Here is a 14685-nt window from a genome sequence, read left to right as displayed (position 1 = left end):
GTCAGAGTTTTATAAAGTGTGTCTGGAGGCAGATAAAGAGTGGATAACACGCTCCATGCGTGGAAAGACGGCCAGAAATAATTACACTCCTGACACCGAGGAATTTTTCTTTTATCCCAACAACCCGTTATGTTAGGGTCAACTCATTTTTTCTGCGAACTGACGGCGTAACTGCAACATCAGGCTATAAATTCTTGTGTACTCACATAAATACACAGGTAGGCCACAATAGAGAGTTTCAGCATAGCGGATATCGTACGTAAGTAGATGCGTCGGGTGTCAGGACCCGGCTGGGCATATGGCACATTCGTTCCGGTGACGGACGGCCCTCCTCGCCGTGACCGCGCTCACATGCTTAGTGAAGTCCCGGAAGTAGCCGCAGTTAGCGTAGCGTGCGCTAGCCACTATGCTAAAACTCTCTGAGGATGTATGCTCAGGGCGAGTGTGCGGCATGCATGGAGCAATTTTTGTGACACTAGATAGGATGTGAATTTGTTGTTTAATATAATGACACTGGATGGAGTGTTAGGAGATAGCCGATAAGAAAGTCACGGGTTATTCATATCACGATGCCTGAAGATCAGTAGAAGTATCATGTGGCAAAAAAGTTATGCGGCTTACAGCCTTTAAGAATGAAATTACACGGTTGATTTTTTGAAACATACAATGCATGTCAATAAAAATACTGACATGGTGATGCTGCATTCGTACAGTTTTTTTGTGAAACACAGCACCAGACTTCATTCTTGTGTAGTGTGTGCTGTTACGAATCGCCTTCCGGAATGTGCACAGTGATTTGTTTTCTACTTTCCTCACTGTTTTTTTTAATGGCATTCAAATCTAGACGCGTTGGTTGCAGTCTTCTGTTGGAGATTGGGTACCTCACTGTGTACAATAAACTAAGTGCTTTACTCAGTGACATGACAGCACCCTAAAGCATGCTCTAGGAATGCAGCAAATGCATTCGTTATAAGATATCAGTGCTGATATATTTTTATTTATTCATTATACCCTCAAGGCAATGGGCATTGAAGAGGGGAGTCGGAATAACAACATGTACAAACATATATACAGTGCATGTGTTGAGATACAAAAACATAATTATTCTGATTATACAATGTTAACTAATGCTTGAGGAGACAGGTGATTATCGCGTATGGAAATAATATCGCCGGGAAGGCGGCTCCACTCTCAGGATGTTTTGGGAATGAAAGACTCAGCAAAATATTGTTGGATGAACAAACTGCAACCTCCAACATTATGATTATGGTCAATTCGACGTGATATGTACTGAGGCTGTGAAAGCAGTTCATCATGGAGAGTAGCATGGCACTATACCTTGTGAAAGAAAGTTAGGCGAAAAATGCGACATCGTGATGCCAAAGGTGAGCGGTCAATACTACTTTTCCTTGATGTTACACTTGCAGTCCTGTTATAATTTTATAGAATGAAACGGGCTAAATTATTCTGAACACGTTCAAGTGCGGTAAATAAATTATAATGACAAGGATCCCATACTGGCGTGGCGTACTCTAGTTTTGATCTGATTAGTGTTTTGTATAGATGAAGTTTTAAAGAAGACCGTGCTGAGGAAAAGTTTCGACGCAAATATTGTAGCATGCCATTAGACTTGTTAATAATGTATTCGATGTATTGCGTCTAAGTCAAGTTGTTAGTAATATAAACACCGAAGACTTATAAGAGGAAACGATTTGAAGTGGTATGTTGTTCAGGTAATATAAGGCCATACAACTAGTAGTTGTTGATACACGCATTACTTTACATTTAGTGACATTAAGTTCCATTAACCATTCTTTACGACGGTTACTTACACTAGTTAGACATGACTGGAGAGAGTAGGAGTCATTGTCAGTAGTTATTTCCCGAAAAATTACGCAGTCGTCGGCAAACAAATGAACATTATAGGATATAAGAGAAGGCAGAATCGTTAATGTAAATAAGAAACAAAAGAGGTCCCAGAAAAGATCCCTGGGGGACCCCAGAGGAAACCTGGCTGAGTGAAGAGTTATGATCATTGGCTGAAACGAATTGCGAGTGATTATTAAGAAAAAAGTCAATCCACTTCATGATGGTGTCATAAAGTTGCAGTTTGCTTAGTTTGTGCAGTAGCAGTTTGTGGTACACCTTGTCAAAGGCTTTGGAAAAGTCTTTTTCAGCTTTGACAGTCAGCTTTTGATGATTGGTCTAAAATGCGATGTAACTTGTGAGTAAAAGATATTAACTGTGTTTCAAATGACAGTGATTTGCGAAAACCGTGCTGCGCTGATGTAAAAAACGAATTTGATTCAAGTAAACTGACTAAATTTTTGAATATAATATTTTCCAGTAATTTACACCGGGTACTAGTTAGAAAAATAGGGCTATAATTAGTGGATGATGTTTTTTGGCCAGATTTGAAGAGGGGAACCGCCTTCCCTATTTTTTATTGTATAGGTAGCGTAGATGTGTGAAGTGATTGCGGGAATATTTTTGTTAAAATGATAGAATTAAAAGAGCTTGTATTCTTCAAAAACTTTGAGTCTATTAAATCATAACCTGGAGAAGAGTACTATTTAAATCCAGCAATTAACTTAGCCACATCTGGCGCTTCAACCAAGGTGGAGGACATTACAGGAAAATTATATATCTGTGCACAAGGAGCCATAATTGTGGAAGCAACATAGAAGGTTTTTGTGAATGTATCATTCAGCACAGCCGCACAGTAACTCAAAAGAATGTAATTACCCGATGCGTTTCTAAGTAGATACTGTTTTCATGGGACAGATTTATGACTTTCTAAAACTTTCTCGCATAATTAGTATTAAGCATAGATTGCAATACAAATGAAGTTTGAGCAGTTATTAGTGCAGATATGTCAGCGTTCGATGCTAATCTGTAAGCGCCCCCATCGTGAATCAGTTGGTGATTTTCTGGCAGAACGATAAAGCCGCTTCGTTCGGTTAAACAGCCCTTTCAGGTGGGCGTTGTACCATGGGCGCGAGGATTACACGTGAGAGTGCGTTTCGGTATGAATTTTTCCCTTAGATCGTGAAATTTACAAGCAAACATATCCCAGTTAGTTTGAACAGAACGGTCATCAAAGTTTGTCAGAAAAGTACCAAGAAAGATGGATAACTCGTGATTAATAGCCTGAAAGTTCGCTTTTTTGTAGGCACAAATTACGTTTTTGTGGTTTGAAATTTTTGGCGACGATGCATAAATAAAACTGAGAAGTGAATAATCGCTAATGCTGGGCAAGTACGTTATATTGGAAGTAAAATTGGGCCGTGTAGTTAGGGTTATGTCAAGCGTATTTGCTGCGTGAGAGGATATGCGAGTTGCTTGTTCTACTAATTGCGTTAATGAGAAGATAGAGCAAAGGTTAAAATACTCTGAAGCTTGTGTTGAAAAAGGAGATATGGAAGCTAGTTCTGTAGTCCAGTTTATATTCGGAAAGTTAAAGTCGCCGAGTAAAAATAAGGGATAATTGGGGAAACGTGTTACGTTGTGGTTCATAACGTCGTGCAGTTCGTTAACAAATGTTGGCGACGATGAGCTCGAATAATAGCATGCGCCTAGGACGACTTTTGGATTGCCAATAGTGAGCAAAGCCCAGATAATTTCAAGGGTGGCGTTATTCTGTGTGTATGCAAGACGAAGATATGTTTTTCGATATCGCTAACAGAACACCGCCTCGCCGATGTGCTGTTCGATCACAATGATAGATTGCAAAATGACACGCTTCTTCAAAAATTTCTGAGTCCTGCACATGCGCGCGGAGCCATGTTTCGGTCATTACAATTATTTGTGCATCGCAGGTATCTATTGCGGAAGATAAAGAATCGTATTTGCTAAGAAAGCTTCTGATGTGAGTGAACAGAACAGAAATTCTTGAGTTAGATCTAGGGCCACTACCCCTCGCGCGTTCCTACGAAGGGACACGTGCCTGGTTGTTATCATTTTCAAAACCTCCACCAGGCCATTCTACTTCAATAACGTGGCCAGCGCTGGTATGAAACATATAGCATTTTTCGTTCACATATAGCTTATTGTAACGTAAGTTAAATTGTGGGGATTCTGGTAGGTTTTTTCCGAAGTCGATAAACTTTTTTCGGGTGATGCGCGTAGCGGGAGAGAAAGCCTCGCTTATGTCAATGTCTTTTTCTTTAAATTGGAGCGTGCAGAAAATATTTTACTTTTATTTTTGGTGTCAATTAACTTCACAATACTAGGACGGCATCCGGTTTGTGAAAATGAGCCGAATAGGTGTGCGCGATGAATCGAGTTTGGCTAAAATGAACCTATGACAAACGTAATTTCAGTGACCACCTTCGCTTCAGTTTCTTCCCAGGATTCTCTGACATCTGGAAGCCCATGAAAAATTAAGTTGTCACGTCAAGACCTATCTTCAAGGTCGTCCAGGCGAGCCTCTAACAACCTATTTTGAGTAGTAGTTTCTAATATCAAATTATGCATGCTTGATAGCTCGATTTTGATGCTTTCGGCAATCTTGGATTTGTCTTCTAGTTCTTCTAATCTTTGTAGTACTCGGGTTACTTTTGCCTCGACGTCTTTTCGACCGTTTTTTATGGCTTTTACTTCAGCAGGTAGATCAGCGTGAGTCTTAGAACCTTGCACAGAACGCGCATGAACTTTAAGGAGCTAAAATAGTACACTTATCTGTTGAGCGGGGTCCTCTGATAGCGTTTCAAGTTGTAATAGCGCGTCAGAACGCGTTGTTGGCCCGGGATTCACTTCACTATCTCCGCAACACAATAATAGAAAAGCAGTCGAAAAGGACTCACAAATGGTATCGAAGAACACCCATCGGCACGGGAAGAGCAAAAGGCAGGCATTATTCGATTTTTTAGCGCGAAGAGAATATTTTCTACACACCTGCATTGCACAAACACGTAGATCAGGCATCATGTTTGATGCGCTGCTCCCGTTCCCACTGAAGAGCGAGTTGGTTCGCAAGCTGCTTTTGTCGTTTCTGGGGAGCGATGCCATCGTCTATGGGGTTGGTAGATGATAGTCGAGCCTCGCCGATGAAGTTGCGGGGAAGAATCCGCCACTTGTGGATTTGATGGCTGAATAATGCACCTGCCAGAGCAGATGCGAACACGCCGAGTCAGGAGAGACCGCCGGTAGCCAGACCAGAAACAGCGCGAGCGCCGCCTGCATTCAAAAAACACGTAGACCAGGCAGCATGTGTGATGCGCTGCTCCCGTGACAGTAGTTTTGTTTCTACTCCACTCATGAGGACATTTCTTTTCGAAGCCTGGACTGGGGATTGTAGGGTGGGGACGAAATTCCCACCTGTGCATTCGCCTTCACGACATTTTTAGCGCTAAAAAAGACAAACACATGAAATGAACCTGAAATGAACCTGTAGTCCTCAAGGTGCCGACAACTGAAGTTTCACAAAGGCCTGCTTGTTGGTGGACACAAAAGGCCGTAATTTATTCAGTCAAGAACATGAAAATAAATTTTAGCCAAAGTAAAGGAAATACGTTTAATCAAGCAATAAATACCATTAAAAGTGAGAAGTCTCGACGTATCTGGCTTAAGCCTGTGGGTCCGTCAATTGACATAAAACACCTTAGGCTGCTGAAATTTTAGTGCAATGTACACAAAGGATAAAAATGGGAACATTGGGGTGGATTATATTTGGTACCTTATTTATTTCAATCGCTCTTTTACAAAAAAAAAAGAAACAAGTGCAGTTGCATCTGTATTCGAGCACATGCACCAAAAGCTACCTCCCTACCATTGTTTTAATATCTCCCCCAAGAGCATTATTGTTGTAGCTCAAATTTTGCAGAAAAATCGCAATCCATGGTTTATATATTTAAGCATTACTATTTCAGTGACAGCATTGATTTGGTTATTCGCAAGTGAAGGAAAAGCTACCATTAATCTTGGCAAGGGAAACTTTGCGTTCTGCATGAGTTGTGAAACCTTTGCAGGAGAAAAATTTCATTTCTTACCGTTGAAACACTTCATGCATTTAATGTACTTGACCCGTAACCTCCTGGTGGTTGCACAACTTAGCATAAGTGCAATTGGATCGCATCCTGCACAAAAAGGTGCACATGAATTGGAGGATGCGCTTTATTACACAGAGGGACGTGTCAACATCCCCGTGAACACTACCGTAATTAGCGTATGCAGTCTCGACGGAGCATTCCAGCGCTGCAGTCGGAGGCACAACCCTGGACAATGAAATGCAGAGTGAAAGGACAGAAATGGTAAAACGTTGCATATTCAAATCTAATCAAAAGACCGAAAGCAGTCTGACAAATGGGACACGAGAGAGAACCGACCAAGTGTAGCTTTGATTATGCACCAACAAGCTCATGTTCTTAAAACTTTTCACACTGAGCTGTGTCAGGTATTCTACTGATCACTTTTAATAGGAAAGCATTATAGTTGAAGCGACATGTCCAAAATGCGTTTTCGGGAGGAAGGCACGGAACACAGAATGCACGACGGTGTCATAACCATGAGTGAAGTAATTAAGTTGCTTCGGAACTGTTAAATTTAGAACTAAGGGGCATCGAACAGAGGTCTCCGGATTGTGAGTCTGGCACGCATCCACCACTTCACGCCGGGTCGATGGCCCTGGCTGACTAGGCATAGACCTAGTACATAAGTCTCGACATTACAAACATGTTTGAAGGACGTCTTCTGGGTTCCACATGAGTAGTACAAGCATTTCAGAAGTAAAGAATTCGACAAGTAGCAAGTACATCAGTACCCAAGTACATTAAAAAAAATGTCGTCTGTGCTTGGCGATGCCACTCCCGGTATGTACCAGCATGACACGAGCTGTTTAAGCGCGTGAAGCGGGTGTGACTTCCTGCGGGCGCAACATTGTGAAACTAAGGAGTATGATGGTCGGCATAATTCCGAAATTTCAGTTAGGCAGTTCAGCCGTAATTTTATGGCATTAAGCACACCATCAGGAGAGCGTACGTGCCCTCCATTTCGGATTTTAATAGCTTAAATCGTGTTTAAGAACCTAACTGCATAACCTCGTGTGTAAACGCAAACATTTAGCACTGTTATTCAGCACTATGGCTTCTAACAGTTATCTCTGCGGTTAACTACACGACGTCACTATCACTAGCAATTGCGTTTCTAAATTTTGTATGATGTTGCCGGCGAAATAACTTTGGTTGTGTGTTACGTTCGGCCGTAAAGCCCGCAGTCGAAAAAGTTCACATGTCGGCCGCGTTAGGATTGTGAAGCAGTATTTTACAATCCCATCACCTTATGGCTGTGAGGGCGCTGGAGAATAGGGGACCTTAACGCTGATATCGATATACCGTCGCAATTTTATTTTCGATGTCGAGCACACGCACCTGCCTACATGCAAACAGGACCTTCGCTCCGATATTAAATCATGCGATCACTGGCCAGCCGCGCAAATAACTTATGCAGCAGGGCAGCCTGATTTTGTAGGAAATAGAACTTGGGTGCTCACAGGTCATACATTTCCCAGCAGTGCCAGAGGAAGCCTCCCTGAATTCGGCCACAGGCAACCATGAAACCCGGATACCATCTCCAGAATTTATTCTGCGCCATGGGAATCTTCCTCACTTATGCGGAGCAGCTGAACGCCCACAAGGTGGAGCCAATGGATGGCTTTGAACCGGAAAAGGTGTGTACAAAATTTTAGTGGTTTGTGGGTACACAGGCGTGATATTCGGCGCTCCTACGGCACGGAAGAAGAGGAAACATCGCCGCTTTGTCAATGCCCGCTGCCCATTTACTCGAAACATTACCCGTTGCGAAAACTGTCACATTCGGTAACAGAACCGGTGCTTCAAAAATGAACTTCTGCATATCCAGATATGCAGGTATTTTGTTCATGGTACATAATATGGCTTTATTACGCAATTAAATATGGCTTTTATTTTCCAAAAAGGGAATTCGTGTGAATTGCCCCAGATATAAACTTAAACAGAGCAGATTAAATTGACAAACGGGAGAAAGTACTCGTCCTCTTTGCTTTTCCAATACGAGTTTTTTGTTTTGCTTTACATATCTGCAGTTTGTATTTTTGATTCAGGTATCCGGATTTACGTGACGGTCAGTTAGTTTCAATACTTGCAAATAGCTCGTCAAGCTGAAAACAACTGGCATAGAGTAAACATTACTTGATCGCCTCAAAAATAAATACCGAAATTACGAAACCCGCCGCGGTTGCTAAGTGGCTAAGGTCGCGGGTTCGATTCCAGGTCACGGCGGCCGCTTTTCTTATGGAGACGAAAAGCAAAAATGCCCGTGTGTACGAGATTTCGGTGCACAATAAAGATCCCCAGGTGTCCAAAATTAATCTGCAGTCCTCCACTACGGCGCGCCTCTTCGTCTGTGTTGCGTTGGCGCGTTAAACCCTACAATCAATCAATCAATAAAAATTATGTAACTGTCGTAGTGATGCCGTAGCCACGGAAGTACGGTTAGATTGATATGCGTCTAGTAGGGGAAGTCATCCACGTGCCGATGCAGTTTGGTTCTCATCTGCCGTACAATTTTCATCATCCACGCCGATACTTCGAAAGGCGGTGCGCCGTTTTAAACAATAACGATTTGTAACCCTGAGCAGACGCTGCAATGTCCGCGGGACCATAAACTTCATTTGGTTAGATTATGTATACTGCGTCATCTACTGAAGCACGATTCTCAATTTTGATCGCTGGTATACAGCTGACGTGTCCTCGGTTAGCTTGAAATTCCGAAGACCTAGCAAATGACTTTCTGGCCGCCGGGAGAATCTACTCCAAATACCGCACAGGCAGACTGCAGTCATGAGGAAACGACACACCAGCCACGCCTATCCATTTCAGACAGCAATGCAAAGGCGCGTAACGGAAATACATTACAAAAAAGAAAGGCTGTCCCCCGGCAAAGATCGGAGTTTTATAAGAAAGAAAAGATCGCGGACACGCTGCCAACTTAAAAACAGGCACGTGTCACTTGTGCGCGCTCCATGCAGTAAGAGGGTAGAGAAACGTTATCCAAAAAGTCTTCACTTTGTAGTAGGCATAAATGGGATTGCGCCCTAAGGCGTTCTGCACGCGGTACAGTGACAGTAGTGAAATCGTTATATCAGAAACCCTTCTACAATGGAGGGAAAGAACGACATTTTTACCTCAATGAGTAAGCTGTAAATGCATGAAATGCGAATATTAAGGTATTTTTACGGACATCCCGGCGAGCGTTTGCTCATTTTTTTCGCTATGCGAACGTTCACATTGCGAACGTGCGCTATGCGAGCGTACAATATATCGAAAGAGTTCGTGTTTATTGCTTTTACTTAGGTAAATGTGGGAACAGTGATTAAGCCTTCCATCATCTGCTGCACTTCCTAAGGACATATCATTTCTAGACGAAAACCAAAACTTTCACGGTTATCCTAAAAGGAGTTGTGGCCTACAGCCTGCGTATTATTTCCGTTTCGAAGCCTGGACGATTGTCATTCGTTTCTCAGTACTGATATGTGTTCTGTATCTTTCCAGCCTGTGAGCAGGGTAATAAAGAAAGCATCGTGGTATCCGGTGTCGATTTCTTCCCTGTTTCGCTCGCTACGAAATGCATGAGAACATCACCAGAAGGAAAAAACTAAGGAAAAAATCTTTCTTTGTTGGTCGTTGTTAAATGCACAACGTTATTGGACTTACGATAATTACTAGCCACTGCTTCGCGGTCATCCGCATCAAAGCACCTAGCAAGAAAGAAATCATGAAGTGCGTGCGCGCACGCATGCATGTGAGTGTGGGTATGATTGTGTGTGTTTACATGTATAAAACTTTGCCCATTGTGTGAAAAATATGTGCTGGCCAAGCAGAACCCCAGTAAGTGGAATAGCTCGTCAGCAGGGAGGAGCGTCCTTTCTTTTAGGGTTGCTTCATTTTCGAGGGCAGTTGGGATCGTGGATACAGCCAAAGGTACAGGCACACTAGTGAGCAATGACAGGACGTAGAACGAGACCAGGATCTCGTCTTCGTCAATGCTCACTTGTGACGCAAGTTGCAGGAAGTGGCTGCTGTTGCGTACATGAGTCGCCGTTTTCCCGGCGAGGGGGGCGAGAATGTGGTGCAGGAAATTTGGAAGGGCTCGGCTGGGGGATGATGTGAAGTCCACAATCGCGCGAAGGGGGACCCAGGTTTGTGAATCTTCGGTAATCCGTAGAAACTAGGTGCGGAGCCGTTCCGGCAGATCAAACGGAGGTAGAGTATTTTTTTGTTCCGGGTAGTTCTAAAAAAACTGCGGTTGATTCCGTTGTCATATGAATCAGTAAAACACGAAAGTGACATGTGCAGCGAAATATGCAGCTGAGCATGATTTGCGGGTCGGCGGCTGTGTTGTGAATGTGCTTTGCGAGTGACGTCTTACTAGCGGGCACTTCGGCAAAGGTGTACTGACGTCATTTCCATGACGGATACGACGTCAGTGAAATCTTAGGTATCGCGGCATAAAACACTCTCGTGTTGAAATATAAAAGTTGCAAACGAACAAACCTCAGTAAAACGTACTGATGATGATGATGATGATTTCTATTGGTTTCCCCTTTGTATCGGGGTGATGACATGTCATCTTACCAAAAAAAAACTAATATACCTATGTTTTACACTTTTGGTTCAATACTAGCGCTGCTTAGGGCAGGCACAAAAAGATTATTAGGTACAAAATACTTTTTTTTTTTCTGTTACAAGTGGTAACTGTCCTAGGCAATATTCCCCTCTCTGCTTTTCGTCCACCAGCATTCTAATCTTCTTTTCGTTCCCTCGACAGCCTTGAAGTTAACTTCCTCTGTGATACCTTTAAATCCTAGGGCTTCTGACAGCCCAATATTCCCTTCATGTAGATTTGGATGGATACCCTCACACTCTAGCACGATGTGCCGCATAGTTTCTGTTTCTTTTCCGCAGACCACGCATACTGTTTAGTACTAAATGTTGCTTCCCCGCAAGAAGACCCTGCGTGCAGGGGTGCACCCTTTACAGGCCGCTTGCGTCTTTGTACTGGCGTCACTTCCGTCACGGATATGTCGTCAGCGAAATCTTCGTGTACCCGGGAATAAAACACTTTCGTATTAAAATGGCCATGTGTCTATTTGCTTATCTTGGAATGTCGTCAAAAGACGCTAATCTTCTGCCACACCTGGAACGTATACCAACTTCCCCCTCCACTCCCCTACCATCATGCTCTTCCACTGCCCTCTCTCTCGTCTCATGGTAATGCAATGCCGATTGCCTCAATTCAATTTACCCGCGTTCAGGTTGCTAGAACACTTTTACCTTTTATTTTGGGGGGCTAGAACCAATGCGAGCAAGCATTTTTTTCTCTGTTGAATGCATTCACATCGCGTCTCTTCGACACCATTTTTAACCCATTGCTTTTTGTCCTCATTTGCTATTGAAAAAAAAAACCAATAAGGGGTATTCTCAGTGGAAAAAAAGCGCTGGTACTCTTTGGCATACAATTTGCCGAGGTTTCGTTTCCACTGAATAATGCGGACTTGCATGAGGTGCAGGCAACAGAATACAAAAAAACATGGTTTGGGGCAATCGATAGAAGTGCGCACGATATACAGGGTGATCAAAGTTAAGTCGACAGGTTTTTTATAAATTAGCCGCTGAGCTGTACGAGAAGAACACCTCTGCTGTAAGGTTACGTACCCAGGGGGACACAGATTGAGGTGGTAAATATTGATGTCGGTGGCTTAATTAACTAAAATTGCATAATTAGCTTTTTAGTTTCTGCAGAAAACCAACATGTTTATATTGAAAAGTTGGGCGCAATCGTGTTTCTACACAGTTTCATTTGGCAGAATTTTTGTAGCGCATCTGTAATTCGAGATATCGAATTGCGAAATTTAATTGCCGTTTGCGTGATTACGCATGCAAGGCGGTGGCAGCCGGCGCAAAGCTCCTCCCTTTCGTGACGTACCTGCTGCGTACGAAGTTTAGTTTGACAACGGGGTGGAGGCATAGGCAAAAGCGATAAGTGGCACACTTATTGCTTTTATCGTCTTGGCTTTTGAAGTCAAAGAACAGCAGTGTGGTGTGACATGCGCAGTGACCTTTACCGGGTTACAGCTGGGAGCGGAAGATAATTTTACGGCACATTTTCAGTGCGGTTTGAAACCGCTGTGGGAAATTATCTTGTCAGAGTGTTAGCTTCTTGACCGTGGCCTGATGCTTTATTAGCGCTGCCCGTCGAACGACAATCAAGAAAAGCGTTGAGACCCGCTATGTTGCAATGGCTGCTTCCACCGGCACAAGGTATTCAACAGAAACAAAAGTTGACGTGGTACTTGCAATGGCCAAGACGGATGGAAACGCCCTGTTAGCGGCGCGGCTGTACGGGGCTCGGTACCCACACCGTCCACTTCCATCTAGGTCAACGTTTATAACCACGTTCCGGCGATTTTGCACAACAGGCTCTGTCCACCGTCATCAATGAAGATTTCGAAATTGATGTTCTCGCGTGTGCAACGTCTATGCCAGAAATCAGCATCCGACAGATTGCCAACGAGTCAGGACGCAGCTTCGGAACAGTCGCAAGAGTGCTCAAAAAGCATGGGTTGCATCCGTACCATGTTTGCCTTCACCAGGACCTAAGTGAGGCAGACTTCGACAATTGGGGCCTCATCAAAATTGAAGAAGAGAGTGACTTCCTACAAAGAGTAATGTGGACAGACGAGGCTCGCTTTTGCCGGAATGGCACCGTGAATGTTCACAACGCCCATTATTGGTCACAACAGAACCCACACTGGCTGCGACAACACAAGCACCAAGTTCGCTGGAGTGTGAATGTGTGGTGTGGCATACTAGGAGACAGGATTATTGGACCCTACTTTTTTGAGGGCAACCTCGACAGCAAAAAGTACACCCAAGAAATTCTTAGTATTGTCGTCGACAACTTTGCCTGCGATCTTTCCTTAAATGACTTGCGAAAGGTATGGTTCCAGCATGACGGAGCTCCACCGCATTTCTCCACCTCTGCAAAAAGATGGTTGGACCGCCATTTTTCAGGACAGTGGATTGGGCGCGGAGGAGCGATGTTTTGGCCACCAAGATCCCCTGACCTTTCTCCGCTCGACTTTTTTCTTTGGGGCTACGTGAAAGATCAAGTGTTCGCAACGGAGCCAATTGACATCAACGATATGAAGAACAGGATAACATCTGCCTGTGCGAGCATCCGACCAGAAGTACTGCGCAGAGTTACCCAGTCAGTGCGAGAGCGGTTTATGTTTTGCATTGCTGTCGAAGGGAAGCACTTCGAACATTATTTAAAGCACTGATACATTAATAGGTTTTCATAAAGACCCGGCAGTGATGGGTGAGAACAACGACTTTTAAATAGTGCTACACCAATATTAGCTGGCCACTTCGATGACGCGAATGGTTGATCGACAAAAAACTACGACGTAATTTTGTCTCGGGCTGTCAGCTGGACTCATTAGCGCTGGAACAACTACTGTAAATAGCTCATGTAAATAGTTTATTGCTCATCCGCCTCTTCATTCTTGTCCCAATGCCACAGCAAAGAATTCATTAGCGTAGGCAATACCTTTGTTGATTTCAATAAAGATTTCAATGTTGAGAATTGAACACTGAATTTATTTTGCCCATCCCAAGTTAGCGATGTGACCGCTCATCTAGATACCATCACGCATGCGCAAAGCCTCCTCCTTCTCCCCCACACCGCCTTCAGCGCTGGATCCCTTATCTCGGTATTGCAGTTGCTACCATCAAGACATGCCGATCGGTTCCGTGTTTTGATAGCGGTTCGAAGAACTGCAGCTTGCGATTACGCAAGCGGTGTCAGTTATCACATTTGCCTATGCCTCCACCCCGTCGTCAAACTAAACTTCGTACGCAGCAGGTATGTCACGAAAGGGAGGAGCTTTGCGCCGGCTGCCACCGCCTTGCATGCGTAATCACGCAAACAGCAATTAAATTTCGCAATTCGATATCTCGAATTACAGATGCGCTAGAAAAATTCTGCCAAATGAAACTGTGTAGAAACACCATTGCGCCCAACTTTTCAATATAAACATGTCTTTTTACTGCAGTCACTAAAAAGTTAATTCTGCAATTTTAGTTAATTAAGCCACCGACATCAATATTTATCACGTCATTCTGTGTCCCCCTGGGCGCGTAGCCTTACAGCAGAGGTGGTCTTCACGTACAACTAAGCATCTAATTTTAAAAAAACCTGTCGACTTAACTTTGATCACCCTGTATACGTAACCACATCACTGTCCTTAGCGGCATGTCCATGTCAAAACTGGCATCATGAACAAAATGCATGACTAATGAAGCTTTCGAGTGGTCCTGAAGACTCGGTGTAGGAACAAAGCGATTCATTATGCAGTCTATTCACAGGACTTCGCATAAATCTTTGTAGTCCTGATTTCTGAAGCCCATATCGTGGGTACGGTGTGATGTGGCAACTTTGCTCTGGCAAAACCTCCCTCATTAAGTGTGATTGCGATTCCCAAATTCCCCAAGCAAACTCTCACTATTTTACGGCCACATTGCGAGGAAGTTCAGTCATAGTTGCGCTACAGTGGAGCTGACAGGACGGCGGTGAAAAGCTGGCTCTGATTTTCGGTATAGGCGAGGCGACGCGAGAACCTTCCAGGACGCCCCTTTGCGCTGAAGC

At 43.7% G+C, this 14685-nt stretch overlaps 1 protein-coding gene across 1 annotated transcript in view; it reads left to right on the top strand.

The window, feature by feature from the left end:
- Window positions 1-7513: 7513 nt before the first annotated feature.
- Window positions 7514-14685, top strand: part of LOC144165047 (uncharacterized) — a 176018-nt gene continuing 168846 nt past the window's right edge. Inside the window, exon 1 of the mRNA XM_077695204.1 lies at window positions 7514-7666. Within this exon, the coding sequence (XP_077551330.1) occupies window positions 7550-7666 (117 nt within the window). The 5' untranslated portion in view covers window positions 7514-7549. The remainder of the gene's footprint in view (window positions 7667-14685) is intronic.

Source organism: Haemaphysalis longicornis, unplaced genomic scaffold, assembly GCF_048455015.1.
Source record: "Haemaphysalis longicornis isolate Haplotype H1 unplaced genomic scaffold, Haemaphysalis longicornis Haplotype H1 scaffold_14, whole genome shotgun sequence".
In the NCBI taxonomy this organism is placed as follows: domain Eukaryota; kingdom Metazoa; phylum Arthropoda; class Arachnida; order Ixodida; family Ixodidae; genus Haemaphysalis; species Haemaphysalis longicornis.
The sequence above is the reverse complement of the archived record's forward strand: the minus strand, read 5'-3'. Positions and strand labels throughout refer to the sequence as shown.